The sequence below is a fragment of the Pseudozyma hubeiensis genome, assembly GCF_000403515.1.
Source record: "Pseudozyma hubeiensis SY62 DNA, scaffold: PHS53, whole genome shotgun sequence".
In the NCBI taxonomy this organism is placed as follows: domain Eukaryota; kingdom Fungi; phylum Basidiomycota; class Ustilaginomycetes; order Ustilaginales; family Ustilaginaceae; genus Pseudozyma; species Pseudozyma hubeiensis.
Window position 1 is genome coordinate 204,801 of NW_012133835.1, and position 24,916 is coordinate 229,716.

General features: G+C 56.2%; 10 protein-coding genes across 10 annotated transcripts; 5 read left to right on the forward strand and 5 right to left on the reverse strand.

The window, feature by feature from the left end:
- Window positions 1-87: 87 nt before the first annotated feature.
- Window positions 88-3,634, forward strand: PHSY_005820 (ATP dependent chromatin remodeling factor; the record flags this gene model as incomplete). The annotated part of the gene is made up of 2 exons (XM_012336428.1): window positions 88-311; window positions 541-3,634. The coding sequence occupies 2 exons, from the start codon at window positions 88-90 to the stop codon at window positions 3,632-3,634; spliced, it is 3,318 nt and encodes a 1,105-aa protein (XP_012191818.1).
- A 359-nt stretch (window positions 3,635-3,993) lies between these two features.
- Window positions 3,994-5,388, reverse strand: PHSY_005821 (hypothetical protein; the record flags this gene model as incomplete). Its single annotated transcript, XM_012336429.1, has 1 exon — window positions 3,994-5,388. The coding sequence occupies one exon, from the start codon at window positions 5,386-5,388 to the stop codon at window positions 3,994-3,996; it is 1,395 nt and encodes a 464-aa protein (XP_012191819.1).
- Window positions 5,389-5,932: 544 nt separating this feature from the next.
- PHSY_005822 (hypothetical protein) lies at window positions 5,933-7,330 on the reverse strand (the record flags this gene model as incomplete). Its single annotated transcript, XM_012336430.1, has 1 exon — window positions 5,933-7,330. One exon carries the CDS (start codon window positions 7,328-7,330, stop codon window positions 5,933-5,935), a length of 1,398 nt encoding a protein of 465 aa, XP_012191820.1.
- Window positions 7,331-8,273: 943 nt separating this feature from the next.
- On the forward strand, window positions 8,274-10,157 carry PHSY_005823 (uroporphyrinogen-III synthase; the record flags this gene model as incomplete). The annotated part of the gene is made up of 1 exon (XM_012336431.1): window positions 8,274-10,157. One exon carries the CDS (start codon window positions 8,274-8,276, stop codon window positions 10,155-10,157), a length of 1,884 nt encoding a protein of 627 aa, XP_012191821.1.
- Window positions 10,158-10,967: 810 nt separating this feature from the next.
- PHSY_005824 (hypothetical protein) lies at window positions 10,968-12,175 on the forward strand (the record flags this gene model as incomplete). The annotated part of the gene is made up of 3 exons (XM_012336432.1): window positions 10,968-11,474; window positions 11,580-11,774; window positions 11,873-12,175. 3 exons carry the CDS (start codon window positions 10,968-10,970, stop codon window positions 12,173-12,175), a joined length of 1,005 nt encoding a protein of 334 aa, XP_012191822.1.
- A 1,802-nt stretch (window positions 12,176-13,977) lies between these two features.
- PHSY_005825 (hypothetical protein) lies at window positions 13,978-15,986 on the forward strand (the record flags this gene model as incomplete). The annotated part of the gene is made up of 2 exons (XM_012336433.1): window positions 13,978-14,079; window positions 14,280-15,986. 2 exons carry the CDS (start codon window positions 13,978-13,980, stop codon window positions 15,984-15,986), a joined length of 1,809 nt encoding a protein of 602 aa, XP_012191823.1.
- A 120-nt stretch (window positions 15,987-16,106) lies between these two features.
- PHSY_005826 (hypothetical protein) lies at window positions 16,107-17,896 on the reverse strand (the record flags this gene model as incomplete). Its single annotated transcript, XM_012336434.1, has 2 exons — window positions 16,107-17,620; window positions 17,707-17,896. The coding sequence occupies 2 exons, from the start codon at window positions 17,894-17,896 to the stop codon at window positions 16,107-16,109; spliced, it is 1,704 nt and encodes a 567-aa protein (XP_012191824.1).
- A 311-nt stretch (window positions 17,897-18,207) lies between these two features.
- On the forward strand, window positions 18,208-19,425 carry PHSY_005827 (hypothetical protein; the record flags this gene model as incomplete). The annotated part of the gene is made up of 2 exons (XM_012336435.1): window positions 18,208-18,279; window positions 18,352-19,425. The coding sequence occupies 2 exons, from the start codon at window positions 18,208-18,210 to the stop codon at window positions 19,423-19,425; spliced, it is 1,146 nt and encodes a 381-aa protein (XP_012191825.1).
- Window positions 19,426-20,044: 619 nt separating this feature from the next.
- PHSY_005828 (hypothetical protein) lies at window positions 20,045-21,388 on the reverse strand (the record flags this gene model as incomplete). Its single annotated transcript, XM_012336436.1, has 1 exon — window positions 20,045-21,388. The coding sequence occupies one exon, from the start codon at window positions 21,386-21,388 to the stop codon at window positions 20,045-20,047; it is 1,344 nt and encodes a 447-aa protein (XP_012191826.1).
- A 941-nt stretch (window positions 21,389-22,329) lies between these two features.
- PHSY_005829 (repressible alkaline phosphatase) lies at window positions 22,330-24,105 on the reverse strand (the record flags this gene model as incomplete). Its single annotated transcript, XM_012336437.1, has 1 exon — window positions 22,330-24,105. The coding sequence occupies one exon, from the start codon at window positions 24,103-24,105 to the stop codon at window positions 22,330-22,332; it is 1,776 nt and encodes a 591-aa protein (XP_012191827.1).
- Window positions 24,106-24,916: the final 811 nt, after the last annotated feature.

Sequence of the window (24,916 nt, forward strand, 5' to 3'; positions counted from 1 at the left end):
ACAAAAAGACGGGGCCTCCGGCTCCCATCTCGCTGGTGCAACGCCCATTTTACTGGCTCACATCACAGCCATGCACGCGGGCAATCGATGCCAACTAATTTCGAGCCGCAAATAGTGTGTCAGAACCGGTCTAACACGCCACATCCCATCCCACAGTCTCTTCGCGTGACGCGTAAATGGGCCGAATCGCAAAAGCAATCGAGTGGAGAGACGCGCTCATCCGCTCCCTCGCTAGAAAATGCACACTGCCGTTGCGCAGCCGTGGCTCGTGTGTCTGAGCTCAACCAGGAAGAAAATGAGAACGGCGAAAAGTGACGTCTGAGGGCCACAAATTACACAAGCACTTTGGCACTTTGGCAGACTGTCAAACTTGGCTGTCATATCGACTTGGTTCATTGTCCAACTCGACTCTGTACACTGCGTACAGTCACTCTCCCATTTCATTTCATTCGGTTCTTCCCATCCCGCACCAAATCATCTTGGCACGTTCCTGCGCACGACTCTACGCTGGCCACCACCACCACAACAACGCTTTCAAAGGATCCCCACCCTTATCCTAGTCCGCTACCCACACCGCATCGCCTGCCACAAAGCATTGATCATGGCGGCCAAGCTCAAGCAAGAGCCCAACGGCCACTCCAACGCCAATGGCAACTCACATCATCACGATGACGACGACGACTCGCACGACGAAGAGCTTCTCCGCGCAGCTGCTCAAGCAGACAACCAGGACCACGAGCCTTCCTCCTCCTCTTCCAATTCCAAATCCGCTGCTGCTGCTGCCACCTCCACACCATCAGATTCGGCCTCAATGGGTCGTTCAACAGCCAAATCCTCCAAAGCTGCCCACGATGTGGAGCCAGACGTACACGAAGAGCGTTTCACAAAGCTCAAGTACTTGCTCCAACGTTCCGGCGTCTACTCCCGCATCATGGGCGAAAAGATGGAGAAGGAGCGCAAGGCTCGCGCAGAGGCCGCTGCAAAGCAAGAAGCTCGTCGTGAAGCTGCGGCTGCAAAGGCTGACAGTGCTCTCTCCGATCCTCAGCCCTCTGCTCCTGCTCGCAAGACTCGCTCAGGCGCCAACCCAAGTGACGACAAGCCATCTACTTCCACCGCCTCCGAGCGCGAGTCCCGCCGCAGAGACACCCGCAAACGCAAAAACGACGATTCCTACAACGTCTCCAGCTATCTGGACGAAGATGATCTAGAACAGGCAAAGCAACAAGCAGAGCAGGCAAACAAGAAGGCAAAGACAGAAGCATCCGACGCGTCCGAAACAAAAGCACACGCTGCTGCTGCTGCCAACGAAAGCGGCCGTCGCAACCAGCCCAAGCTCGTCACAGGTGCAAAGATGCGCGAGTACCAGCTCGATGGCCTCGAATGGCTCATCAGCCTCTACGAGAACGGTCTGAATGGAATCCTCGCCGACGAGATGGGTCTCGGCAAGACCCTTCAAACCATCTCATTCCTAGCTCATCTCCGCGAGAAGGGCGTCTGGGGTCCATTCCTCGTCGTCGCTCCCCTCTCCACCATCAACAATTGGGTCTTGGAATTCGAACGCTTCACTCCCGACATTCCCGCCATCATGTACCACGGTGATCCCGAGGTGCGTCGCGAGCTTCGCGATCGTCGCCTCCGTATGCCCCGCGACAAGGAAAGGCAAAAGGATTTCCCCATCGTCGTTACCAGTTACGAACTCATCATCCGCGATCGCAAATGGCTTGCTAACTACCCCTGGAAGTTTATCGTCGTCGACGAAGGTCATCGACTCAAGAACCTCAACTGTCGTCTCATTCGCGAGCTCAAGACCTACCGCAGCGCAAACCGTCTCATTCTCTCAGGCACTCCCCTCCACAACAACCTCGCCGAGCTTTGGTCGCTTCTTAACTTCATCCTGCCCGACATCTTCGATGACCTCGCCACTTTTGAGACATGGTTCGACTTCTCCGACATTCACGAAGAGCAGGGCCAGTCTCGTATTCTCTCCAAAGAGAACAGCTCCCAGGTCATCACACAGCTCCACGAGATTCTCAAGCCCTTTTTGCTTCGTCGTCTCAAGAACGACGTCGAGACCGACTTGCCGCCCAAGAAGGAGTATCTGCTCTATGCTCCCCTGACAGAGCTTCAGAAGGAGCTCTACAACTCGGTCGTCAACGGCGAGATCCGCAGATGGTTGCTCGAGCGCAAGACCGGTCTGCCCTGGCCGCAGATTCAAGAGATCCTCGACGACCCGGATGGCATCAACTCCGCTTCTTCGTCCGTCCCCACCACCCGTGTCCCCTCGGCAGATCACAGTCGCAACCAGTCCCCGCATCCCTGGGCAGTCGCGAACAAGCGCAAGAACGTCCATGTCAACCTCAACGTTGACGATCAAGAACAAGACTCGAAGCCCACCAAGCGCGGTCGCGGTCGCCCTCGCAAGAGCGAACCCATCAAGTCGTCGCGATCCTCCTCGGCCGACTTCCACATCGTCGAGGACGAGGAGACCGCTTCTGGCGCCTCGACTCCTCGCAAGCAAAACAATCGACGAGCCAAGCGCGGTGTCAACTACCAGGTCGACGAGATGACCGACAATCACTACTTTGACAAGCTCGAAAAGGAGCTCAATGCCGGTCCAAAGCAGCTCTCTGCCGCTCAAGCTGAACGTCAGGGAAAGCTCTTTTCGATCCGCGAAGCGCAGAAGCAGATCAAGAATATGCACCTCGAGAACATTGTCATGCAGGCTCGCAAGATTTGCAATCATCCTTTCCTCTTTGACTGGCCTATCGACATGGATTCGGGCACGCTCGTCGTCAACAAGGATCTCATCAATGCCTCCGGTAAGATGCTCATGCTCAATCGACTTCTCGACGAGCTCTTCCATCGTGGACACAAGGTGCTCATCTTCAGTCAGTTCACCACCATGCTCGACATCATCGAGGAGTGGGCCAACGAGTTCAAGGGTCTCCGTACCTGTCGAATCGACGGCACCACGCCCCAGGATGAACGACGTGCACAGATGAAGTCGTTCAACGAGGACAAGGGACCCGACGCATGCAACCTCTTCCTACTGAGCACGCGTGCCGGTGGTCTCGGTATCAACCTCGTCGCTGCCGACACGGTCATCTTCTACGACTCGGACTGGAACCCGCAGATGGATCTCCAGGCGCAAGACCGCGTTCACCGGATCGGTCAAACCCGGCCCTGCCTCATCTTCCGTCTCGTCTCCGCCAGTACCGTCGAGGAGCGTATCCTCAAACGAGCCGGCAACAAACGCAAGCTCGAAGCCCTCGTCATCCAGCAGGGCAAATTCCGTCTCCCCGCCGGATACCAGTCTGCGCTCGGAGGTGGCAAGAAGAAGAAGGAGGACGAACTGCGAGATATTGCCAGTCAGCTGCTCGCGCTCGAATCGGAACAGGTCAAGTTGGTCAGGGATGAGAACGATCAGATCATCACCGACCACGAGTTGGAATTGTTGTTGGATCGTTCGCCGGCGGCGTACGAGAGAAAGATGGGTTGGGTCTCGAATTCTCATACGGAAGATCCCAAGAAGCCGGGTAGGAAGACCGCAAATGGCAGAAGCGCGTTCGAGGTCACAGAGACAAAGACGGATGAGGCAAACGAAGAGATCGCCAAGCTGTTGGCAGGCAATTAGAGGAGGAAATGGGGCGTCGTTCACAGAGATTTCTCTGATGTATTCCGCATCGCATAATGCTGTGCTTGTAGACGATGACTTGCTAGATCTACGACTTCATCATGCTCGTGATGGGGGAAGCAACGATGCAGGTTTGCTGTGGTGATGACCCATTTGGAGGATTTGTCCGTCTCTCAACGGCTCTCTGCACAGATAAGGGCTCAGTGAGTCTCGATCCTGTTGCTGCATTCAGCTTGTCCACATCATTCGAACATGATCATAGCCTGAACGTCTGTCTTGTCGGTGAACAGCATGCCTTTGACCAATCTGAACTTGTTTTGTGCATTTCCATTCGCATCCAGAAGTACGATTCCATCGACTCACACTGAAACTTTGGACTGCATGTCTTCCTCGAGCACCATCTGAGCGATCTTATCCGCGACCCACTCGAAATCGCTTTCCTCCAACCACACCTGGGCGGACAATCGGATCCACACTTTACCCGCGTGAGGTCGGAACATGACGAACGTATCGTGTTCGCTCGCCAGTCGAGTTTGAAGCTTGGTCGCCAAGACGTCGAGCTGAACGTGCACCTCTTCCTCGGACAAACCCTGAGTCGGTGGCAGACCGATCGGTACGGAGACGTTGACCATGCAAGCAGTCAGATTCTCCTCCTGCGTTGGGTTCTCGACCTCCATCACCACGGAGCCTTTGCCCAACCGTTTTGAGACAATCTCTCCTGCCTTTCGTGCCAACTCGGAGTTGTACTGCATGATCGATTGCTCGCCTCCCATCCACTTGCGGAACTCGATGGCGGCGGGAACGCTGAGGTAGTTGGAAAGGTCGATGGTACCGGTCCACTCCCAGGTGGCGACCCAGTTGGAGGGTGCTTTGGTAGGGATGAGATCGGGTGCGTTGGATTTGGGGATGTTGGGGGAAAGGTAGAAGTGCGATGTGGGGATGGCGGTGGCCAAGCCTTGGTTGCGAGCGGGGGCGTACAGAAAAGCGCATCCGCGGTGGGCCGAGAGCCACTTGTGACAGTTGGAGATGAAGAAGTCCGGATCGACGGCGCGGAGGTTGAGCGGGATTTGGCCGACGGCGTGGGCGCCGTCGATGAGCGAGAGGATGGAGTGCTGTCGAAACAGCGTGACTAGTCGTTCCCATGGTACGATGACGCCGGGGACCGAGGTGATGGCGTCGACGATACCAACGCGGATCTTGATGCCTTTGCTCTCAGCGTGCAGGATGGCTGCCTTGGTTTGGTCCACCACCTCGTCGTGCGTCAGCGGATACCTCAACGGCACAGTGACGAGCTGCAGCTCAAAGTCCGGGTTCGAATCCACAACGTACTGTGCTGTCTTTCCGCAAGCGCCGTACACCGTGTCGTACACCAAAATCCCTTGGCCCTTCTTCCAGGTCCCATTCAGACCCCTCATAACAGCATTGACGCCAGAAGTGGCGTTGTTGACAAACACCAGATCCGCCACATCGCATCCTACAATGTCGGCCACCTCTTTGCGAGCCTGGTCGAGCAAAGGCTGGTACTGTTGACGCAGGAAGGTATCGGGTCGACGCTCGGCTTCGTCGAGGTATTCTTTGATGATGTCGAGGACGTAGGTGGGGCAGGCGCCGAAGGAGCCGTTGTTGAGGGGGACGTAGGACGGGTCGAATCCGTAGAACGGTCTGAGCGAGTGTCCGAAGCCTGGGAACGGTTTTGACAGCAGTGCGTGACGGTGGGCTGCGATACGCTGTTCTAGTGGTTGTCTAGCGACCATCCTGTCTGAGAACGGTGCAGGGAGGATTGTGAGGGGCTACTTGGGGAATAAAGACCAGCGGTCGTTGCGACGTAGGGGGATGTATATAACCGGCTACAGTAAAGCAAGTGTCGGCTTGTTCCGAGTCACGGAGAACTGGTTGCGTGTCCGTTGCAGAGCGGACCCTGGTGTTGGTTTTGGCTCAATCGGTTCTTCCCAACCTCGGGTTTGCCGGCGTCTCGGAATTTCTGATAACGCGGGCTTGTGCACGCGTCCACGTTGATATCGCACAGGCCCGAGTCATCCAGTGTAGCTTGTCGGTAGCTTGTCCGCCTCTGACACACATTCGGGCTCTAATTCAGCTCAGGCCTCGGAACAGCACCGAAGGTCAAACAGACTCTTTCCCGAGTCAACGCGGGACGCTCGTTCGGATGCTCAAATGACAAGATGATGCAGAAGGGCGTTCCTACGTGCGTGTGTTGCGTAGCGAGCGACGTCCACTGTGTGAGCATTCGTGCGGTTCGTACAGGTCTGGTCTTCAAGGCTGACAGGCCGATGCAACACTTCAGGCTTTGCCCGTGACGACGTCCTCCGGGTGCTCGCTCTTCCACCAATCGACACTCCTGCGGATACCTTCTTGGACGCTGACGATGGGCGAGTAGCCGAGCGCTCTACGCGCCTTTTCGATGTTGTAGTATCGCGAGCTTGCCGAGTAGGTCACCTTGTACTTGGTGAACTGCACCTCTCTTCCCGTCAGCCAGCCGAACGTTTCAGCGAAGCCAGCCAAGGTGAGACCGGTCTCCTTGGAAAGCTTCCAAACCTTCGACTCTGGCATCACGTGTCCCATGCCTGCCCACAACGCGCGTGGGAAGTCCCAGAAAGGAATGGGTTGGCCGTTGGTGATGAAGAATGCCTCTCCCGCGACTGGCACCGTTTCCTCCACCAGCGGGAACTGGTCACCGAGCGGGTTGCCTGGGCTGACGAGTTCCGGGTTCATCATGTGGAAGAACTGATCGTACTTGTTGCGGATCACGGGTCGCACGTTGAGCTCGTGTTCAAGCGTGTCGGGGCTCAACGTGGTGGGCAGCTTGCGCGCGTAGTCCTTGGACCCGGCAGGAGTGTCTTCTCTCGCTTCACTGGTGGGCACTGCACGTTGGGATTCGAGCTCGTCATTCGCGATCACCTTGGACGAGATCATGACGTCGCCGAGCTTGTCAGCGGAATAGCCAGGGGAATGGAGCTTATCGGCAGCAAGCAGATGTGCGTGCACCACATTGTCGACGTAGGTCCAGTCGAAGAGATTGTCGTTGTCGCCGATCTGGAACTTGGTCTTGCCGGTGCGCAGCACGTTGAAGAAGCCGGGCAGCGCCTGTCGGTCGCCGATACCAAAGATGCCAGCCGGACGGATCGCAACAGTCTTGAGCTTGCCCGCCTGGTCGTTGTTGGCTTGCAAGACGAGCTGCTCCGCTTTCGCCTTTGTATCGTTGTACGCATCGAGCGGTTTCTTGGGGTAAGGAAGACGCTCGTCCACGTTGATCAGATCGTTGCCGTCGTAGACGACGCCTGCGCTGGATGTGAAGACGAGCTTGGTGACAGCGAGCTCCGGCTTGTTGGCCACAGCGATGACGGTCTGTGTGCCGACGACGTTGACCTTGTGGTAGATTTCCGGTCCCAAACCAGCGACCGGACTTGCGGTGTGGTAGATGACCACGCCCTTGCCAGCGCCCGCCTCGATGCCGGCTTTGTCTCGGACCTGGATTAAAGCGTCTCGAAGCGAGGATTCGGAGGTGATGTCGCCCGTGTAGTACTCGACCTTTTCGATGGGCTGTCGGGCGGGATGCAGATCAAAGACGGAGACGTACTTCTCGCCCCGTTGACGAAGAGCCAGAGCGATGCGTGAGCCGAGGAAGCCAGCGCCACCGATGACAAGGTGTGCCTCGCCCGATGCGGATGATGTCGACATTGCTGCGGATGCGAACAGTGTCGGATGTGATCGCAAGGAAGGGGTAGATAGGTGACTGGAAGGAGAGGAGAAGGTATGTCGAGTCGGAACACTTCCGTTGTGGTCAGTTGGTGCGTGCGTGTTTGCAAAATCGGCTTCTCCGCAAAAGTCAAGAAGGGTAGTGCATCGCCTGATATTTTCTCTCTTGCTGTGTTCAACAGTCCTGGGGCTCAGAGCAGCGAGAGACGCGCGCTCGCGATTCGCGCTTTCTTCTCGAAATCCAACACCAACCATAGAGGAAGGGATGTGAGACTTTTCGCAACACACAATCTTGCCAACTTGTTGGATTTCTGCCGGCATGTGCCACGAGGGTGACAAAAATAGAGAATCGGAGCAGCCGTTGAGTGGAAGTCCCTCTAGCTGCATGGACCAAAACGAAATTGTGCATATGCTTGCTGCGATGTGATGTTGCAGCGCTGCGGGAAAGGTCAAGCCAAGAAGCAACACCGACCAACACTTTCGAGACGGTCCGACTTTCCAGGTGCGTTGCGTTGCGTTGCGTTGCGTTTCGCTTTAATCTGGATTGCGCTGGCCCCTTTCGCTGGACGTCACATGGCCACACTTGCTGTACACACTCTCGCTCTCTCTCTCTCTGCTTGCATGCTTCGACATCCTGTCGACTCTTGACAGCTGCCCCTTGGCACATCCGAAGGTGGCGCTTGCTGCTCCGACGCAGCTACCCTTCCTGCATCTGCCAACCTGTTCATCACTAATCACTGGCACTCACAAGCGCAAGCGCCTATCGCAGCAGCAGGCTCGGCATACCCACAACGTTCTGATACAGCGCAATTCGGCACTGGAAGACGCCGCCTGTACAAAAGTGTGGGAGCGTCCGTTCCCACTCCTCTCGGAGGTGCCATCATCCTCGGCAGCGACCGTCGCTTGCTAGCTGAGCTCCGCCGCCATGATGTCTGCCACCGACGACATCGAGGAACCCCCTCCTCCGATCACGATATTGCTCTTACGGTCGCCCGTGTCCATGACCAAAGGCACAGATCCATATCACGACGCTTTCGGCTCTTTCTGTCTGCCCTCGTTTGCATCTTCTGCGCTCGAATCAGGCACATCGACTCCGCTGCCAAGCTTGTCGGAGGGCGCAAAGTCCTCCTTCTCTTCCACTGCAGAGCATGGCGCTCTCGACCTCATAAAGACCGCCCTGACGCAGCAAGCCGCCGTAGCCGCCGTCGCCGCCGCCGCTCCCAACAAGCCATCCCCGGATCCTACATCAGCACCTGCAGCAGCGTTACCACTCTCAGCAACGGGAAGACGCAAGGGCAAGTTCATCCACGATCAGCCTCGTCTCATGACACATCACCTCTCCTATCCACAAGACGCCAACGGCGATGAGGTCGAAATCGAGTATTGTGTCACTTCCTTCCCCATCCTTTCTCACAAGTTTGTCAATCGTGATCAGTTCATCGATCGTCTCCTTCATGGCTCTCGCAACACCACCGACGGCTCCAGCGGTCCTTACCGCGGCATGATCGTGACGAGCCAACGAGCTGTAGAAGCATACATCTCGGCAGGCGTCGCAGCCCAGGACATCCTCCGCAGCAACAAAAAGACTTCTTCCAGCTCTCCGACGGCGTGGAATCGTGTTCCCTTCTTCGCAGTGGGCCCCGCGACCTCTTCGGCGCTACGCAACGTGCCTCTTGCCCCATGGCTTCGCCCGCGACTCGTCATGGGTGGCGAGGCCACCGGAACAGGCGAAGCGCTGGCTCGCTACGTCGTGCGTCACTTTTCGTCGCCTTCCATCTTGGATCAGAATTCCGACGTGCGCTCGGCGGAGCAGGCACCCCCGCTCCTATACCTCGTCGGCGACAAGAATGCGACCACGATCCCTGACATGCTGACGCAAGCCTCACCTCCCACAGGTCCCGTCCCCTTCGAGGAGCTTCAGGTGTACGAGACGGCGCCAGATGTCCACTTTGCCGAAGGCTGCGATGTGCTCGCGACGACGCTTCCTTCGGTCGTCTCGCGCCCTCCCAGTCGGAGACCGAGTCACGGCAGCAGACGTCCCAGCGGCGGAAGCATCGCATCGGCTGCCAGGAGCACAGGGGCCAGCCGCAGGTCGAGCGCCGACGATCTTCGCGCCCATGCTAGGAGCAGCGCCGAGCTCAGCCGCAATCCGTCGCATTCTTCCCACCATCAAAACCTGAGCCACGTGCCTTCCGTCGGCACGCCGCTCGGCGTTAGCACCATGACATCGGCCGAAGCAGCGCGTCCACGCCCCGACAACCTGGCCATTCCTGCCGCAGTTGGTGGGTCGCCCCAGCTGACGGCATCGCCCGCTCATATCGAGCCAGAGGCCATCAATCCGATCGAGGAAGAGTCGGTGCTCAAAATTCTCAGGTCAAAGGCCAAGAATGCTGCCGCCGATTCGGCCGGTCATGGTGCCGGAAATGGCGCCAAGCCTCCCTACGTCGCGCGGCCGGACTGGATCGTCTTCTTCTCGCCGAGTGGCGTCGATTATGCATTGGACGAGTTTCGACGTCGCAAATGGATGCCACCCGCCACAGATGGAAGTGCATCGGCCGCGACGACTCAAAAAGCAGAGCAGCTCGGCGCCGCAACCACCATCTCTTCTGCGCATACGACAGCGCTCGGCAAAGGCTCAGCCAGCACCTCTCGCAAATTTCCGCGCATCGCAGTTCTCGGCAGCACCACACGCGCTTGGATGGTCGAACACCTCGACATGGAGCCCGACGCTGTCGCCACCAAACCTGGTCCCAAGGAGCTCAAGGATGCCATCGAAGCGGTGGAGCTACGTCTACGTGCCAAGGTGTAGAACATCAACGCCCTCGTAGGCTAGCTGTGTCGCCTCGTCCCTGGCACAACCGCATTCCTCGCTCGCACTTCTACTGATAGCCGGTTTTGCACAGGCTCACCTCGTCGACAGGCCAGTATCTGTGCCGACAAGCACATTGTCCCCTCTCGCTATCTCCCTGCGCGTCACACGCACGCGAGCGTCGCCTCCTCTCCTCTGACATCATTTAGGTCAGTTGCAAATCTCTGCAACCGTCCGCATTTGCATCTTCTCGCTCCTTTCTGCCTTGCTTTGTGACTTTGTGTGACGGATGTGGTCCGTGTGCGACGTGAGCGGCGGCGCTGATTAAGCTGCTCTATCTGCGGCGAGTCAGCAGCTGTGGCGCGCCATGCGGAAAAAGAGGACTCGCCTTTTCCTGCCACTGCTGGGAGCTATTTGACTGCGCATTCTCCTGAAGGCTCTCTTGCCATCTTGACCGCCTCTCGCAATGAGGTCGATCTGTTCTCTTCCGCCCTAATCAGCCTATGTGTGCGGCGAGGCTCTCTTGATGAGAAATAGGTGAATCAGCGCTGGCTCATTAGACGCTCGATCAGCCCCAAACCTCAGCTTAGGTGAATGATGACGGTGCTGATGCTCTTCTGCCGAGACAGCCGCTTATCGTCTTGCGGTCAGCGAAGGTTCCAACAGGTCAGTCGATACATATATAGTTGCATCCCAAGCTCCCTCCGTTTCGTCTTTCGCACCAACGTCGACATCTTCCGTCTCCGTGCTATCTCCCTTTGACTCACAAGAAACCAGCCATCCCCTTCTTCGTCGCTTACGCTCTACAACATGGACACAGCCAGCCTCGTCAAGCGCGGCAATCGTGCCCTCGAAGTCAATCCACCCAACGCAGACATCCACTTGGGTCGATGGGGAAGTGATTGGGGCTGGGTCATGTTCTGCATCATGGGCGCTTCCACCCTCGGCCTTCTCGCGTGGTCCTTCAGGATGCGTAGAAAGAGGAGGGCCTTCCACTACCTTCTTGCTGCTGCGCTCGCCGTCTCGACCGTCTCGTGGTATTCCCAAGCCAGCGATCTTGGATCCACCCCCATCACGGCGCAGTTCCTGCATCACAGTGCGCGCGGCAGCGGCGTTGGCGGCTACCCGACCCGTCAGATCTGGTACAGTCGCTATGTCGACTGGACGCTCACTACCACGCTTCTGCTGCTCAGCCTGCTCCTCATCACGGGCTTGCCCTTGTCCATCATCTTTGTCACGCTCTTCTTCAACGTCCTCATGGTCGTCTGCGGTCTTCTGGGTGCCCTCACCCGTACTCGTTATAAGTGGGGCTACTTTGTGAGTGGTCCCTGCACTGTCCCTCTTTCTTGCTGATAAGGTTGAAGATCCACTGACGAGCCCCAACCTCCTCCGATTATGGACTTTTGCGCTATTCGCATGCAGGTCTTTGCTTGCGCTGCACTTGGCTACGTATTGTACCACGTCTTCGCGTCCGGTCTGCGATCTGCTCGACGACTCGGCAAAGACTTTGGACGTACCTACCTGTATGCTTCGGTATTGTTGGGCATCATCTGGCCCATGTATGCTGTATGCTGGGGTTTGAGCGAAGGTGGCAACGTGATCGGCATCAGCGCCGAGGTGAGTCCTGCTGCCGTGGACTCTCGACGCGAATCGTAATCATACATCGCCGTGTTAGCACTGACACCCTGGTTCTTTCACTATGTGCCGCATTGCAGTTCCTCTTCTACGGCATCTTGGACATCTTCTCGAAGCCCGTCTTTGCGTTCCTTCTTCTCAGCATGCTACGCAGGTGCGACTACGGAGCTCTTCGCCTTCGATCGGGTAAACGGTCCGAAGAGGACAGCGACCTTCACGAGCCACGACGTGGCCTCGTAGAGAAGGATCACGAGCGCATCGGTTCGGCTGACCACCACCATATCGGCGGCGCCAACACCAACGCTCATGCCGGTCTGCAGGGACCCGCCAACAGCACGTTGCCTCATGGCGCCCAGCACACGACGATGTCTCCCGCTCCCTGAAGGTCCTTTCTACCGACCAGCATCTCCTCCTTCCTCATCCTCCACTACTTGACACGCAAAGGTCCACGTTGTATCGAAGTCTCTCAGCACCTTCCTTATCTGATTCCACACAGAACGCAATTGAATGTCCCGACGTGGTTCTCATTTCCCCCATCTGGATGTGGTCGGCTGCCTTGAGCCACTGGTGTGCTCGTCGTGCGTCTTGTGTCCGCGCTTGATACAAGCATGAGCCTGCTGATAGATTCCGACAGATGGCGTGCAGAAGAAGTCCTCGCTGTCGTTGAACGGAGAAGCCGTGGCCTGGTAGGCGCGTCCTCTGTGCTGCACACTGTCCCGTGGCGTTTATCGACATCTGTCGACATCTGGACAATTACAAAGTGAGTCGTCGTCAACACAATATCTGTGTCAGAATAATCTACAGGAAAAAAAATTCAGAGTGGTGGACTTTTGATGTGTGCATTGTGGCGTTCAGGGTTTCACCAATGGTCTTTGATCTTCCAAAACACAAATAATCTCATGAGCGAAGGGTGGAGCAACTTGAGGATTTATGAGTTCATGAATGGCTTTTCTGGAGAAAGTCAGCGACAATTTTGAAAGCTAATGCACCACTCTGACTTATACCGCGCATCAGACAAGCGTCATTTTGCGTGGTACCCATTAAATGAAAAGGAGAGTGTGTGTATTCGAAACATGCGACCGTTCTTGTTTTTGTCATCGATGAAGATAAACGTATGACAAAATTGTGTTGTCTGGAACACGGTAAATGTACGCAGTACACTCCCTCGTGTTCAGCAGAAAAAAATAAATACAAAGCGCCAACAAAACAGATGCGAGCAATAATTCTGGGTCGACTCTTAAGCAACGCTGCTATTTGACATTTCTGCCAACAGAATCTTTGTCCGAGTATACGCAAATAGAGAGTGCAAGCACTGTCATTCACTCGTTGCTCGATAATGGTATCAGTGATGCTTCCATGTCCTTCTTGAACCGCGTCTGTATTCACAGTTTCGATCATGCTGCATACATTTTTATTCGACAAAGCTCAGAAACACTTGCCATCTGAACGAGAACGTTGAGATTGAATCTTTTCTTCTTGTAGCGCTGTCATCTTGTTTCTTGTTTCTAGAAGCTTTTGTTAGATTTGACTGAAAGCAACCAGTACGTCGTATCAGCGTTTTCCACTAGATAAGCTATATTTGAACAAGTAAACACGACGTGTTTTCATTGTGAAATTTTCGTATCTGCATAAACACTCGCCTCGACGACAATAATGAAGTTCAGAGACAAAAAAGGGGCTCTGCGTGCGAAATGTACTTTCAAGCGACAATTCGCCACTTAGAGACGTGTGTCTGAGGAGTAAGAGGAAAAATAGTGATTTTTTGGCAAATCCTTGCCCTGAAGCACCTGAACTAATTCATAAAAGATTCTCGAATCTGTTTACTTGTCTTGGTGGAGACGAGAGAGACGAGAAAGGGGGTCACCGTCGTCTCGCGAACGAGCTAGAAGCTCCACCATCATCTCGAGCACTTTGTGACCACGAGTGCATCAGAAAGGACCTGCATGATACTAAGTAGCGTGCTTGGGAGAGCACTTCTCCGACCGGCAGACTGGGGCGAGCGTGTGCTCCACGCTGTGAATCTCGTCGACTCACATGGCTTTCTATACCACGTCGACTGCTCCCGAGTCAACTCACATTCGCGCGTTGCTCCGGACAAGCAAGATCCGGCCTCTGAAAGCTCAGAGTATGAGAGTTTGAGGCTTTGTTCTGAGCTGGCACCTTGCCAGATCTTGTACAGCGAGACATGAGGGACAAGGTCGTTAACGGCACACGACGAAAGGCGACGTTGGGCCGCGGACCAAATGACGGAGAAGAGCGCGCGTGTCGATTTGAATTTGGATTTGACGTGTGTGGAGGCGCGGCAGTCGGAAAAGCCGCAGCCCGATCGAGATCCGCAACACCGGGTCGCCGTGTGCTGCTGGAAAAGATGCGCGGAGGGGCATGAAAAAGAGGAAGCTCGTAGCCGAGACAGAAACTGGAAGAAATTTCGAGACTTGGCTTTGGTTTCAGTGTCGTTATGGCTCTCTCCTCCTTTCCCCTTATCAGCGACGTCACTTCTCTCATTGCGCACAAACACTCCGCCGCCGACCACCATCATCGTCCCGAGTTCATCCAGTTACGAACATGTCGGCAGCACCTCCTGGCAGAGTGCAACCCGCATCTGATTTCAATCCTGCCTCATACGGCTCGGTCCTCCCAGGCTCCTCTTCTTATTTCGAACGTACCTCGACTCGCAGCGAGACTCAGGACAGCATCGACGAGCGCGACGACGAGGAGATCGAGGCGGACGGCTCGGCCACCTTCCATAGCGAAAGCGGAATCAGCCAAGATGGTACCGAAGATCAGTCCTATACCTACGGCCGCGATCGCGATGACGGCAACGCCAGCATCCTCGGGACGAGCATGTTGAGCGACTTTGCTTCCATCTTTCACCCCAACGAGTACATTGTCGCTCAGCAGAGGCTCGACGAGCAGGACAGAAGAAGCGATTTTGAATCCTTTGACGAGGAGCGCCAGCCCATCCTCGCCTCCTCCTACCACAGCACCAGCAGGAGGCAATCTGCCACTGCCTTTTCGAATCGACGTCCCTCGGCAGTGTCCAGCTTACGACCCTCGATCCGCTCGCACCGCAGACCACAACAGATCCCAGAGGAAGACACCCTGCCCGAGGGCTCGACTTGGTCCAAAGCGAACACCGAACACCCCGATGTGAGCGCCATCACGCTCCATCATGCCCTAGTCGACCCCTCCACCACGCCTGGCACAAATCTAGGTCTCATGCTCATCGCCGTCAGCCAAGTCTCGTACTCGACCATGAACCTCTTTGTCAAGCTTCTCGATGACCGTGAAGGCCAGCAGAACGAATCGGAGCCCATCGGCGCGCTCGAGGTCGTCGGTGTGGAGTGCCTCATCATTTGGATCGGCTGCATGCTCGCCATGTGCCTGGCAAAGACCGAGCACATCTTGCTGGGCCCACCGGGTGCTCGCATGCTGTTGCTCGCACGAGGCATGTTCGGTTTCGCTTCCACTCTGGCGCTCTACATTTCCCTGCATGCTCTTTCTCTGTCCGATGCCACCGTCATCACCTTCCTCGCACCTCTGGCGACTGGCTTCCTAGCTCACGTCATGCTGCACGAGCCCTTCACGATGCGCGAACGCATCGCAGGTGCCTTTTCCCTCGGCGGAGTCACGCTCATCGCACGGCCCTCGTTCCTGTTCGGCAACGACGCGGGCGAAGGTGTACCCGAGGATGGTGACATCGAACTTCCGCCCCCCTCTGATCCAGGTTCCAACACAGAAGCAGCGCGCATTGTTGGAATTGTGGTTGCCCTGGCAGGTGTCGTGCTGATGGCAGGTGCCTGGGTATGCCTTCGTCGCATCGGCAAACGTGCGTCCACCTACCACTCGATCGCTTACTTTTCCCTCTGCAGCTGGGTTTCGAGCTTCGTCGCAATGTGGGTGCTCAACCAGCCATTCGTGATTCCCTCATCGACTCTGTCGCTATTCCTGCTCCTCGGAGTGGGTTTGTTCAGCTTGCTCGCCCAAGTATTCCAGACACTCGGCCTGCAGAGGGAGTCAGCCGGACGTGCGGCTACCATGTCTTATCTGCAGATCATCTTTGCGCTGGCGTGGCAGCTCCTGTTGTTCGGTCAGGTGCCAGATTGGGTCTCTATCGCCGGCAGTCTTGTCATCCTTGCAAGCGGTGCTTGGGTCGCGCTCGGTAAGGAAGGCGGCTCGGCTCCTATGCATTGATCGATGTCGCAATTTTTCTCGACCCCGGTTCCATTTCTCTCACGTACGCATATATGATACCCCTCACACAAGTCAAATGATCAAGTATTGCTCTAAATCATTATTTCAGGTCTCCCGGCTCTATTCTTTGGATGTGTGTCCCTTTCTAGCGACTCGAAGGCAGTCCTTCTCGAGCTGACCATCGTCGTCGTCTTTGCTTGCTCGCACAGTGTGAACTTCTATCCCGCTGTCTCGCAGGATGTTTTGACCTTGACACTTGACAAAGTCATCCGGCTCTGAGACGCCTTGAAAGACACGTCGAATGCGCAGCTTTGCCTGTAGAGCGCCTGTCGTTGATCCTAGATGACCCAATTGCTGAGCTAGTTCCCGAGGAAGTTCAAAGACATTGGACTGCTCGTTGAATTTGAGGATGCGCTGCACACAGGGGAGGTTGCCCGAGAGTCTCTCTGAGCAGGGTTCCATGGTCGTGTACAGGTCGAGATCGAGCGTTGGTACATTATGTGCGTCTGTAGGTTGCTTTGCTAGCCCAAAGTTGGACGCGAGCCTGTCGAGTGCGCATTGCTCGGCGTGTGTGTTGCCCGGAAGCTCCCGAGAGAAACCGGTGGCGAGGATTTCCGATGGAGTAGCCTTTCCCGAATCTTTCGTGAAGGAAACGACGCATCCCACGCAAAAGGCAGCGTCCGTAGGCGGCGACTTATCAGCTTCGGTGAGCGCTGTAAGCATGATGGAGTAGTGACGCGGCAAGCGACCTACATCGGTGCCATCCGCAAAGCCGAGGGGCGTTGAAGCGGCTCTTCGCGCTTCCCACTCGCGCCTCCAGGCTCCGTATTCGCCTTCGATGCCGCCATCTCTCCATACAGCCCAGCTGTCGCGGATACGGAAAGCGATGGAAATGGGATGGTCAAGTAAGATCTGACGTATGGGAGGCGATGGGTGGAGCTCTGGAAGGATCATGTCACTGAGAGTGGAAGAGCGTCTGCGGTGTCTGGTGCTGCGTTGCCGGAGACTAGATGAGTTGGTTTGCTTCCTTGGAGTAGCAGAAGATGTGCTTATAGGCTGGAGCAAGCGGTTCGCGCGGATAGCGAGCGGCGACGAGGATTCCGAGACAGCGAGCGGTGCTGGCAGCCGTAGCGGCTTTCTGGAGAGATACTCGGTAAAGTAGTAATACACGCCTCCGAAGGCGAGACCGAGCGAAAGACCGACGATGATTTGGAGAGGGGTGTGGTAGTGCAAATGGTGCCTCGAGTAGCAAGTGAGGATAGATATGGAAGCAATGAGGATCATAGCAAGGGTGTGTTCGATTCGTCGCATGGTGTTGATCAGAGTCCGGGGCTTGACCAGGGGTGGACGATTGAGGTAGAAATGTGAGAGGAAAAAGGCGGCAAAGAAGCCGAGAAACTGCGAGTGGGAAGAGGGCATGCCGTAGCCAGCTCCGAGATGACCTGTTGGACGCGGTTGCTTGATGAGACGCTTGAGCGCCCAGTTGAGACCTTCGCACGCGAGCTGGCCGATGAGCGCGTTGATGAATGTCAATTCGCGACGGAGGAGGATGATGGTGATGTACGAGCACAGCAGGAATATGGGCGAGAGCGTGATCAGAGCCATCAGCTTGGCGAGCGAGTCGGACGGATCATCTGTCGAGCATCAAAGACAAGCGCACGGGATCAATCGTCAGCACGAATGGTCTCGGCGCATACATCGAGGCGAAGGCGTGACTTACATTGGACGTGGGTGAGACCGAGCGAGGCGTAGTTGCCCGGATCTATGGAGCTCGTCCCTTTGGCCATGATTGCGAGCGTGGGAGACGAATACGCCGTATGCAGTGGGATCCGAGATGATGGTAGTGGTCGATTGTCAAGGACCATCCGAGGCTCGAATGGAATCGCCAAGCACACGATCCCAGTCGGCATGGTCCGAGCTCGCTCCCCACCTCCACCACAGATGAAATCGGAACAGCCTTCAACCGAAAAATGGCCGTCCGAAGAAATGTGACATGAAAAAAGGGGGACACAAAAAGGCGAGACAAACACACGGGATAAGGTTGCCCGGCCCGCCCAAAAGTTTCGGGACATGCGAGCCTCGAGGTGCGCTTCGTTGCAATATCATTCAAACACATTCCGCTCGAGCGTGTGAGCAATACTACCACTCATCGGTCATTCCGAGCCCCATCAACGATACCAGCATCGATCTAATTCGCGCCTTCCCGAGTCGAGCCGATACAATGCCAAAGAAAGGAAGGAAAGGCTCGCGTCCAGCACCGCAGCATAACGACTCGCTCCGTAGAGACATCGAGGTGAGTAGCAATACGAGTAGCGACTGATCCCATCACACCCAAACTGACCCATTCTAAACTTGTTTGTCACAGGCGAATCGAGATGCTGCCGCCGAACCAGGTGTCATCGATCCCTTTGTAGACGACGACGGATTCGACATTGCAGATGAGCTACTCGCCGCACTGGACGCAAGGGACGCCCAGAACGCCGCAACCACTTCCAGCAGTAGCACCCAAAAGCCAGCTCCCGCCGCAATCCCCGTGACGAAATCGGATTCGACGCATTCCGGAGGCATTCGAGGAGCAGGTGAACGACTCATCAACGGTCTGCGGCATCACCACTCCGACGAAGCCGAATCCGCCAACCCAGATGCCCACGCGCCCGATACAACCGCTGTTTCTACCAGTCCAAATACCGGTCGTCGATCCAGCATTCGCAAACTCTTCAGCAGCAGTCCCAAGACGCCCGAGTCTGCGGCATCGCCACCACCACTAGACTCTGCTGCTGCTGCAACCAAGAAGAAACCCAGCCGGCAACAGCAACGCAAAGATCGAAAGGCGGCGGAGGCCGCAGAAGTTCGAAGGCAGGCGGAAGAAGAAGTGAAGCTCGGATCGAACAAACCGGACGAAGCGGCTCTCGAACGACAAGGCATCACGGCCATGTGTTCCGCCTTGGGTGTCAAGATGCACGAGATCACTCCGGACGGACACTGCCTCTACGCGGCCGTTGCCGACCAGCTGAACCTTCGACGACCGCACAACCCACCTACGGACTACAAGTCAGCGCGTACCGCAGCAGCGCGCGAAATGCGCACCCACCCAGACACCTACAAACCCTTCATCTCGGACTCGGACGAACACATGGCCGGCATCATCAACAAGGAAGCCGGAACCTTGAACAGCGATCAGGCGCAAGAAAAGTACTTTTTGGACTACTGCGATGCCGTGGAGAAGACGGGCGTGTGGGGTGGTCAACCCGAGATCCTGGCGCTGTCGAGGGCGTTCGGTGCGCAGATCAATGTCGTCATGGCCGGAAGACCGGTGTTGAAGGTAGGCGAGGGAGAGTACGAGGAGGACGCGGGGAAGGCCTTGTTGATTTCGTACCATAGGAAGATGTACGGGTTGGGAGAGCATTACAACTCTTTGCGACCGGCAGAGGGTGCGTGATGGGATCGCTAGCGGGAATTTCTGGTAGTACAAGACGTAATTGCAGGTTCAGCAACAACTTTGCGAGAACATCACGAGCCGACAGAGAATGTGCTTGCTGTGCCAGCTTTTGATTTGTGCGTGGATGTTTGCGGCTTCTCTTCTCAAAAGTTTCGACTTGTCAAGTGATGCTTGATGAAGGGCTAGCGTTCGAAGCTTTGAGCCAACTTACAGATCGCTTTGACTGGAGGCGGGATTTGGCTCCTAAATGGTCGATGCACCACGTGTGAAAATGCCACATCCTCAAAGCTCGAACTTTCTCAACGAGCATTCTCTCTCACAGATCCTCACACGCAATCGAATCTCAGACTTCCGCCACGCACGGCTCCGATGCAAATGGACAAAACAAGTTTGAATGTGTCAACCACGACAAAAGAAAAAACAGGAACGGCGGCGGTCTGAGAGGGAGAAAGGGAGCCAAGCTGGATGCAGATGAGAGGGATGCGTTTTGCGAGGGAGTTTGAGAAGAGACGGCTCTTTTTTCCACGTTTGGAAAGGGCCTTCTTTGAATTGACTTTGCTGTAGCGCTCTGCATGCAGTACGACGATCAAAGCTTTCTTTTAGTGGGGGTTTGAAGTTCTTAGGCGGCGACGGCACCGTTCTCGATGGCGCGGGCGTAATTCCTCAAGATGGAGTCGACGTCCTCCATGGTCTGTTCGCGCACGTCTGCCAACTTCTTGATCTTGGCGGTGACCTCCTTGACCTGCTCTTCGGTCAGGGTGAGTTCGAGCTGTTCGCATCTCGACTTGACGGCGTTCCATCCGGTGAGGCGGTGGCCGATGGAGACGTATCGGCTCATGCCAAAGTCCTCGGGACGGATGATCTCGTATGTGGAAGGGTTGGCGAGGATGGCCTTGGCGTGGATGCCGGCCTTGTGTGTGAAGGCGCAGTAGCCGGTGACGTAGTTGTTGAAGGGCACCTGGATCTGGACGGCCTCGGCGACGAGGTTCTCGACCTCGCGCAACGCCTTGAGGTTGTACTTGCTCATGACGTATTCGCGGTCGGCGGTGTACATGCGGGCGATGAATCCACCGAGCGAAGGGATACCGTTTCGCTCGCCGATACCGAGGACCGAAGTGTCGACGTGGGTGGCACCAGCCTCGAGCGCAGTGTAGGCGTTGGCGATGGCGCAGCCAGTGTCGTTGTGGAAGTGGCACTCAATGTCGCAGCCGACGACGCCGCGCAATGTGCGGACCAAGTCGTACACCTGTCTTGGGTTGGCGACACCGACAGTGTCGGCGATACCTACACGGTTGACGCCGACCTTGTCGACGGCCTGGTAGATGCTGAGCAGGTCGACCAGGTCGGAACGGAAGGAGTCTTCGGTGGAGAAGCGGATCTCGATACCCTTGCTCTTGACAAACTGGATGACCTCGATGGCGGTCTTGGTGATGTAGGTCATGTCCTTGCCGTGGGAGAACTCACGGAGGAACTTGGAGGTGCCCATGACGACATCGACACCGTCGACACCGGTCTCGACGGCGATCCTGGCGTCGTCCATGTGGCATCGGATGTGAGTGATGACCTTGGTCTTGAGACCGAGCTTGCAGATGGCCTCGCAATCCTTGCGGGACTGCTCTGAAGCGGCGGGGGAGGTGAGCTCGATGCAGTCGACACCGAACTTGTCGAGGGCCTTGGCGATCTTGATCTTGGTCTCTGTGTCGAAGAAGGCGTTTGCGAACTGCTCACCCTCTCGCAAGGTGGACTCAATGATCTTGAAGTTGGACACGTTGCTCAAGAAGTCCGAGTAGCGCGAGTTGAAGGGCTGGACCGAGCCGGCGTTGCCGTTGTCCCTTGGAGCGGCGACACCGTTGGTAGCGTGGCTGCCATTGTGGTTGGGAGCCGAGGTGTCGATGGCGACGTGGGTGTCTGGCGCAGTGCCGTTGACGTGCTGAATCGGAGAAGGGTCGGAGTGATCGCACATGATGTATGAAGGCTGTGTGTGTGGGAGGGTAAAGCGTATGAGTGTATGATGGCGAGAAGAGGAAGAAGAGCCAGACGGAAGATCCGACGTTTGACTCACCCTTCGTCGAGAGACTGACTCACTGCGCTTGCTGCACTCACTCGTCTACACTGCAGCAGCACAAAAGCGCAAAAGCGCAAAAGGGCAAGGCGATTTCGGTGATTCTCCGAAGCGCGATAATGCGCCAAAATAATCTCCAGGAAGAACTTGGCGAACCGCACGCGAGTCAGAGAGATTCATTCCAAAAAAAAAAAGGGCGGCCTAAGGCGGGGGAACCGATTCAAGGCATTACGTTTTGGCAAAGCCTTTGCTGCCCTTACAACTCGTATGACTGACTCGCTTCGACGTTCCCATCGGATCAGTTGTGTGATGTTGCCAAAGACATTCGGAGCTGTACCCGACGAACGGGAGCGGCCAAGCGAGCTAGCAGCAGGAATGCCAAATCCAACTGATGTGACTGGTTCTGGGGTGTTGGAAATTTTGAATTGCCGTTTGGCCTTCTCTTCCACAAGGTCAAGAAGAAATTGGCTCTGGCTTTTGCCTGTCGTGTGTGTTGAAAGCCGAATACTGGGGGCGAGTCACAGCGAGGTTGCCGCACCAAACCAAGCGAAATATTGCCACTCACAACCGACTCTCTCTCAACCGGAAAAGAATTTTGCGAATGTGCTTTTCTCGTGCGAATGAACGACTTGCTAATGTCAAAAAGTGGCGAGCTGCTGGTCTGCGTCACTCTGCACCGTGTCGAAAGTGTGACATCGGGTTATAGGTGCTTCATCGGGATATCGATCCAGAACGTCTGAGCTTCGTTCTCGACTTGGCCGTCAAAATGGACTGATTGGAGAGAGGTAACTCATATTGACATTTTCTATTCACATTCCGTGTCTGAGCCTACTGACCGCCAATTACAGCTCCTGACGACGAGCCATGGAATGCGACCTCTCTTCCAACGTAGCTCCCGTCCTGGCACCGTGGATCCTCCTCAACAGCGGCTCGTTGTCCGCGTGCGAGTCTCCCATGTGCAGATCCCGCTTCTCGCTCGCACTCCTCGCCGGGATCACTCGGGCGAGACCTCCGTGGTAGTGCTCCAAGTTGTCGGTGAAACTGTTGAGCTTGTCGCCCCAGTTGTTGTACCAGCTGTAGTCGCTTCCGTTGTTGAGCGTCTTGGTGATCGAGGTGAGGTCCAGCGAGAGGTACTCGGCGATCCACTGGCCGATCCACGTGTTTTCGTGCGAACCGATCACCGAGGCACGTCGCTTCTCGTAGCGCTGGTATCTGGGCGTTCCCTTCTTCTGAGGAGCGGCTTCGTGGTAGTAGAGCCCGACAGAGACGCCAGAGTGACCGGTGGTGGACCAGCCGAGGTGAGCACGCCAGTTGACGATCGACGACAACCACACCGTGTAGGGGATCTGGTTCTTGAGCTTGGCAAGGTCGACGGCGCGTTGGATCTCTCCATCCTGGACGTCCTTGATACCGAGACCCTTGGACACCACCTCGTCCTTGATGTAGGTGCGCATATCCGCGTCGGTACGGTTAGCAGCTGCCACCCACTTGGCCGTCTGAGCCGCCAAAAACTCGGTCGAGTGCGTCGCGTTCAGCAGCACATCCGGGTACCATCCGTAGTACGACTCTTCGTCTTCGGCCCTCTGCAGACCCAACGTCAATCCACCACACTCGTGGTCGGCCACGGAGAACATGACCGTCTCGCGCTCGCTCGGGTTGTTGGCAGCGTTGCTGTCCACCCACTCCACCACGGCTTGCACCATCTCGTTGTACGCGAGGATGTCGTGGATGTGTCCGATCGGGTCGTTGTTGTGAGCTGCGTGGTCGATACGTGCTCCCTCGATCATGATAAAGTAGGGCACGTCCTGGTTGCGCAGTCCGTTGAGCGCAGTGAGTGCCATCTCCTTCAAGCTGGGTTCTTGCGTCGCGTTTCGGTCGATCTCGTACGCCATGTGAGACGCGGTGAAGAGCGCCATCGACGGAAGCTTGATCGCGTTGCCGCCCTGGAGAGCGTCGAAGTCGCTGCGGTTGTTGACCACGTTGAATCCGCGCTGCTTGGCCTCCTCGACCAGGTTTCGTCCGTCGGTTCGGATACCGGGCTTGGTCGTGTTGGGAAGGAAGTGACGCAGTCCACCGCCCCACAGGATGTCGACCTGACGTCCCAGCATGTAGTTTCCGATCTGCTGGCTTGCGATCTCGTCCTCAGCATCACGGTCATCGATGTGGGCAGAGTACGAAGCGGGCGTGGCGTGGGTGATGCGAGAGGTGGTCACCAGCGCAGTGTTGTACCCTTTCGCCTTGGCACCTTCCAGCACGGTACCGCACGGCTTCTTGTCCGAGTCGACACCGATGTAGGCGTTGACACTCTTCAGACCGCACGAGTAGGCGGTGGCCGAAGCAGCCGAGTCGGTCACCAACGAGTTGGTCGATCGAGTTCGCACCTCACCCACCAGCAGCTTGTCCAGAGGCATGGTCACGTTCCAAGCCAGGTGCTTGGCCGACTGCAGGTACTCGCGAGCGAACGTCTCGGACGCGGGACCAAAGCCATCCGAGATGAGCTGGATGACGTTGGGCTGCTTCTTGTTGGAAGACTTGCCTCCGTTGTTGGGCGCAGCGGTGGCAGCCAGTGCCAGGAGCATGATGGCTCCCAGCTGAACAAACATTCCCTGAAGATGCATGGTGGAAGAGCGAGGTAGGGGAGGAGGGGTTGATGCGTGAAGGGTGGTGTGACGTTCGAGAAACAACAGAAGGCGTCCACTTTATATCATACTGACAGCCATCGAGAGTGGCCAAGCTTTCTTCTCAAAACCTACGGAACCCTGATCGCCGTACTTGGGTTTCAGCACAAGACCTGTGCACACTGACAGAAGAACCGCCTTCTTCATCTCCAAGAAGGGAAAAGCGAGCACGTTCTCGCTTCCAACAACCCTTGGCGGGCTTTGCCAGGAACGTCTGACCCAGCAAACATGTGGCAAAGACCTCGACTCGTCTACCTGCCACTTTCCAAAGATGTCGTGTGTGTACTGCAGCGAGAGCTAACTTAGCAAGAAGGATGCATAACCGTCTCACTCTCTCAAGCGGCGAGAAGAATTGCAAATTGAGACGGTGTTCAGAAGGCGTAGCACGTTCTCGGTGCATTATCGGAAGCCGCACAACCGTCCGTCGATGCCGCCGCTTCTCGAGCATAGCAGGCAGCTCTCGAAGACTGGTGAGCGGAGTCAAGGTGTCGGTCGCTGCCAAAAAGGTTCAGTGCCAATTAGGCGAGGCTCTTGGCAGCATATGCAACACCATCTCGTGCGGGGGCACAATTGCAGAGGAACCCGCTCCCCGAAAAAGAAACAAGAAAATGCCAAGAAATGCAGTCGCCTGTCGAAAATGGCCCACGTTCCCATCTTTGCGACTTGGTGCAGCCGCCAGCATCCACCAAACACTTTGACCCGTTTGGCCCGCCTAGATGGGTGAGAGAGCAAGTTTGCTTAGCAGCATCCC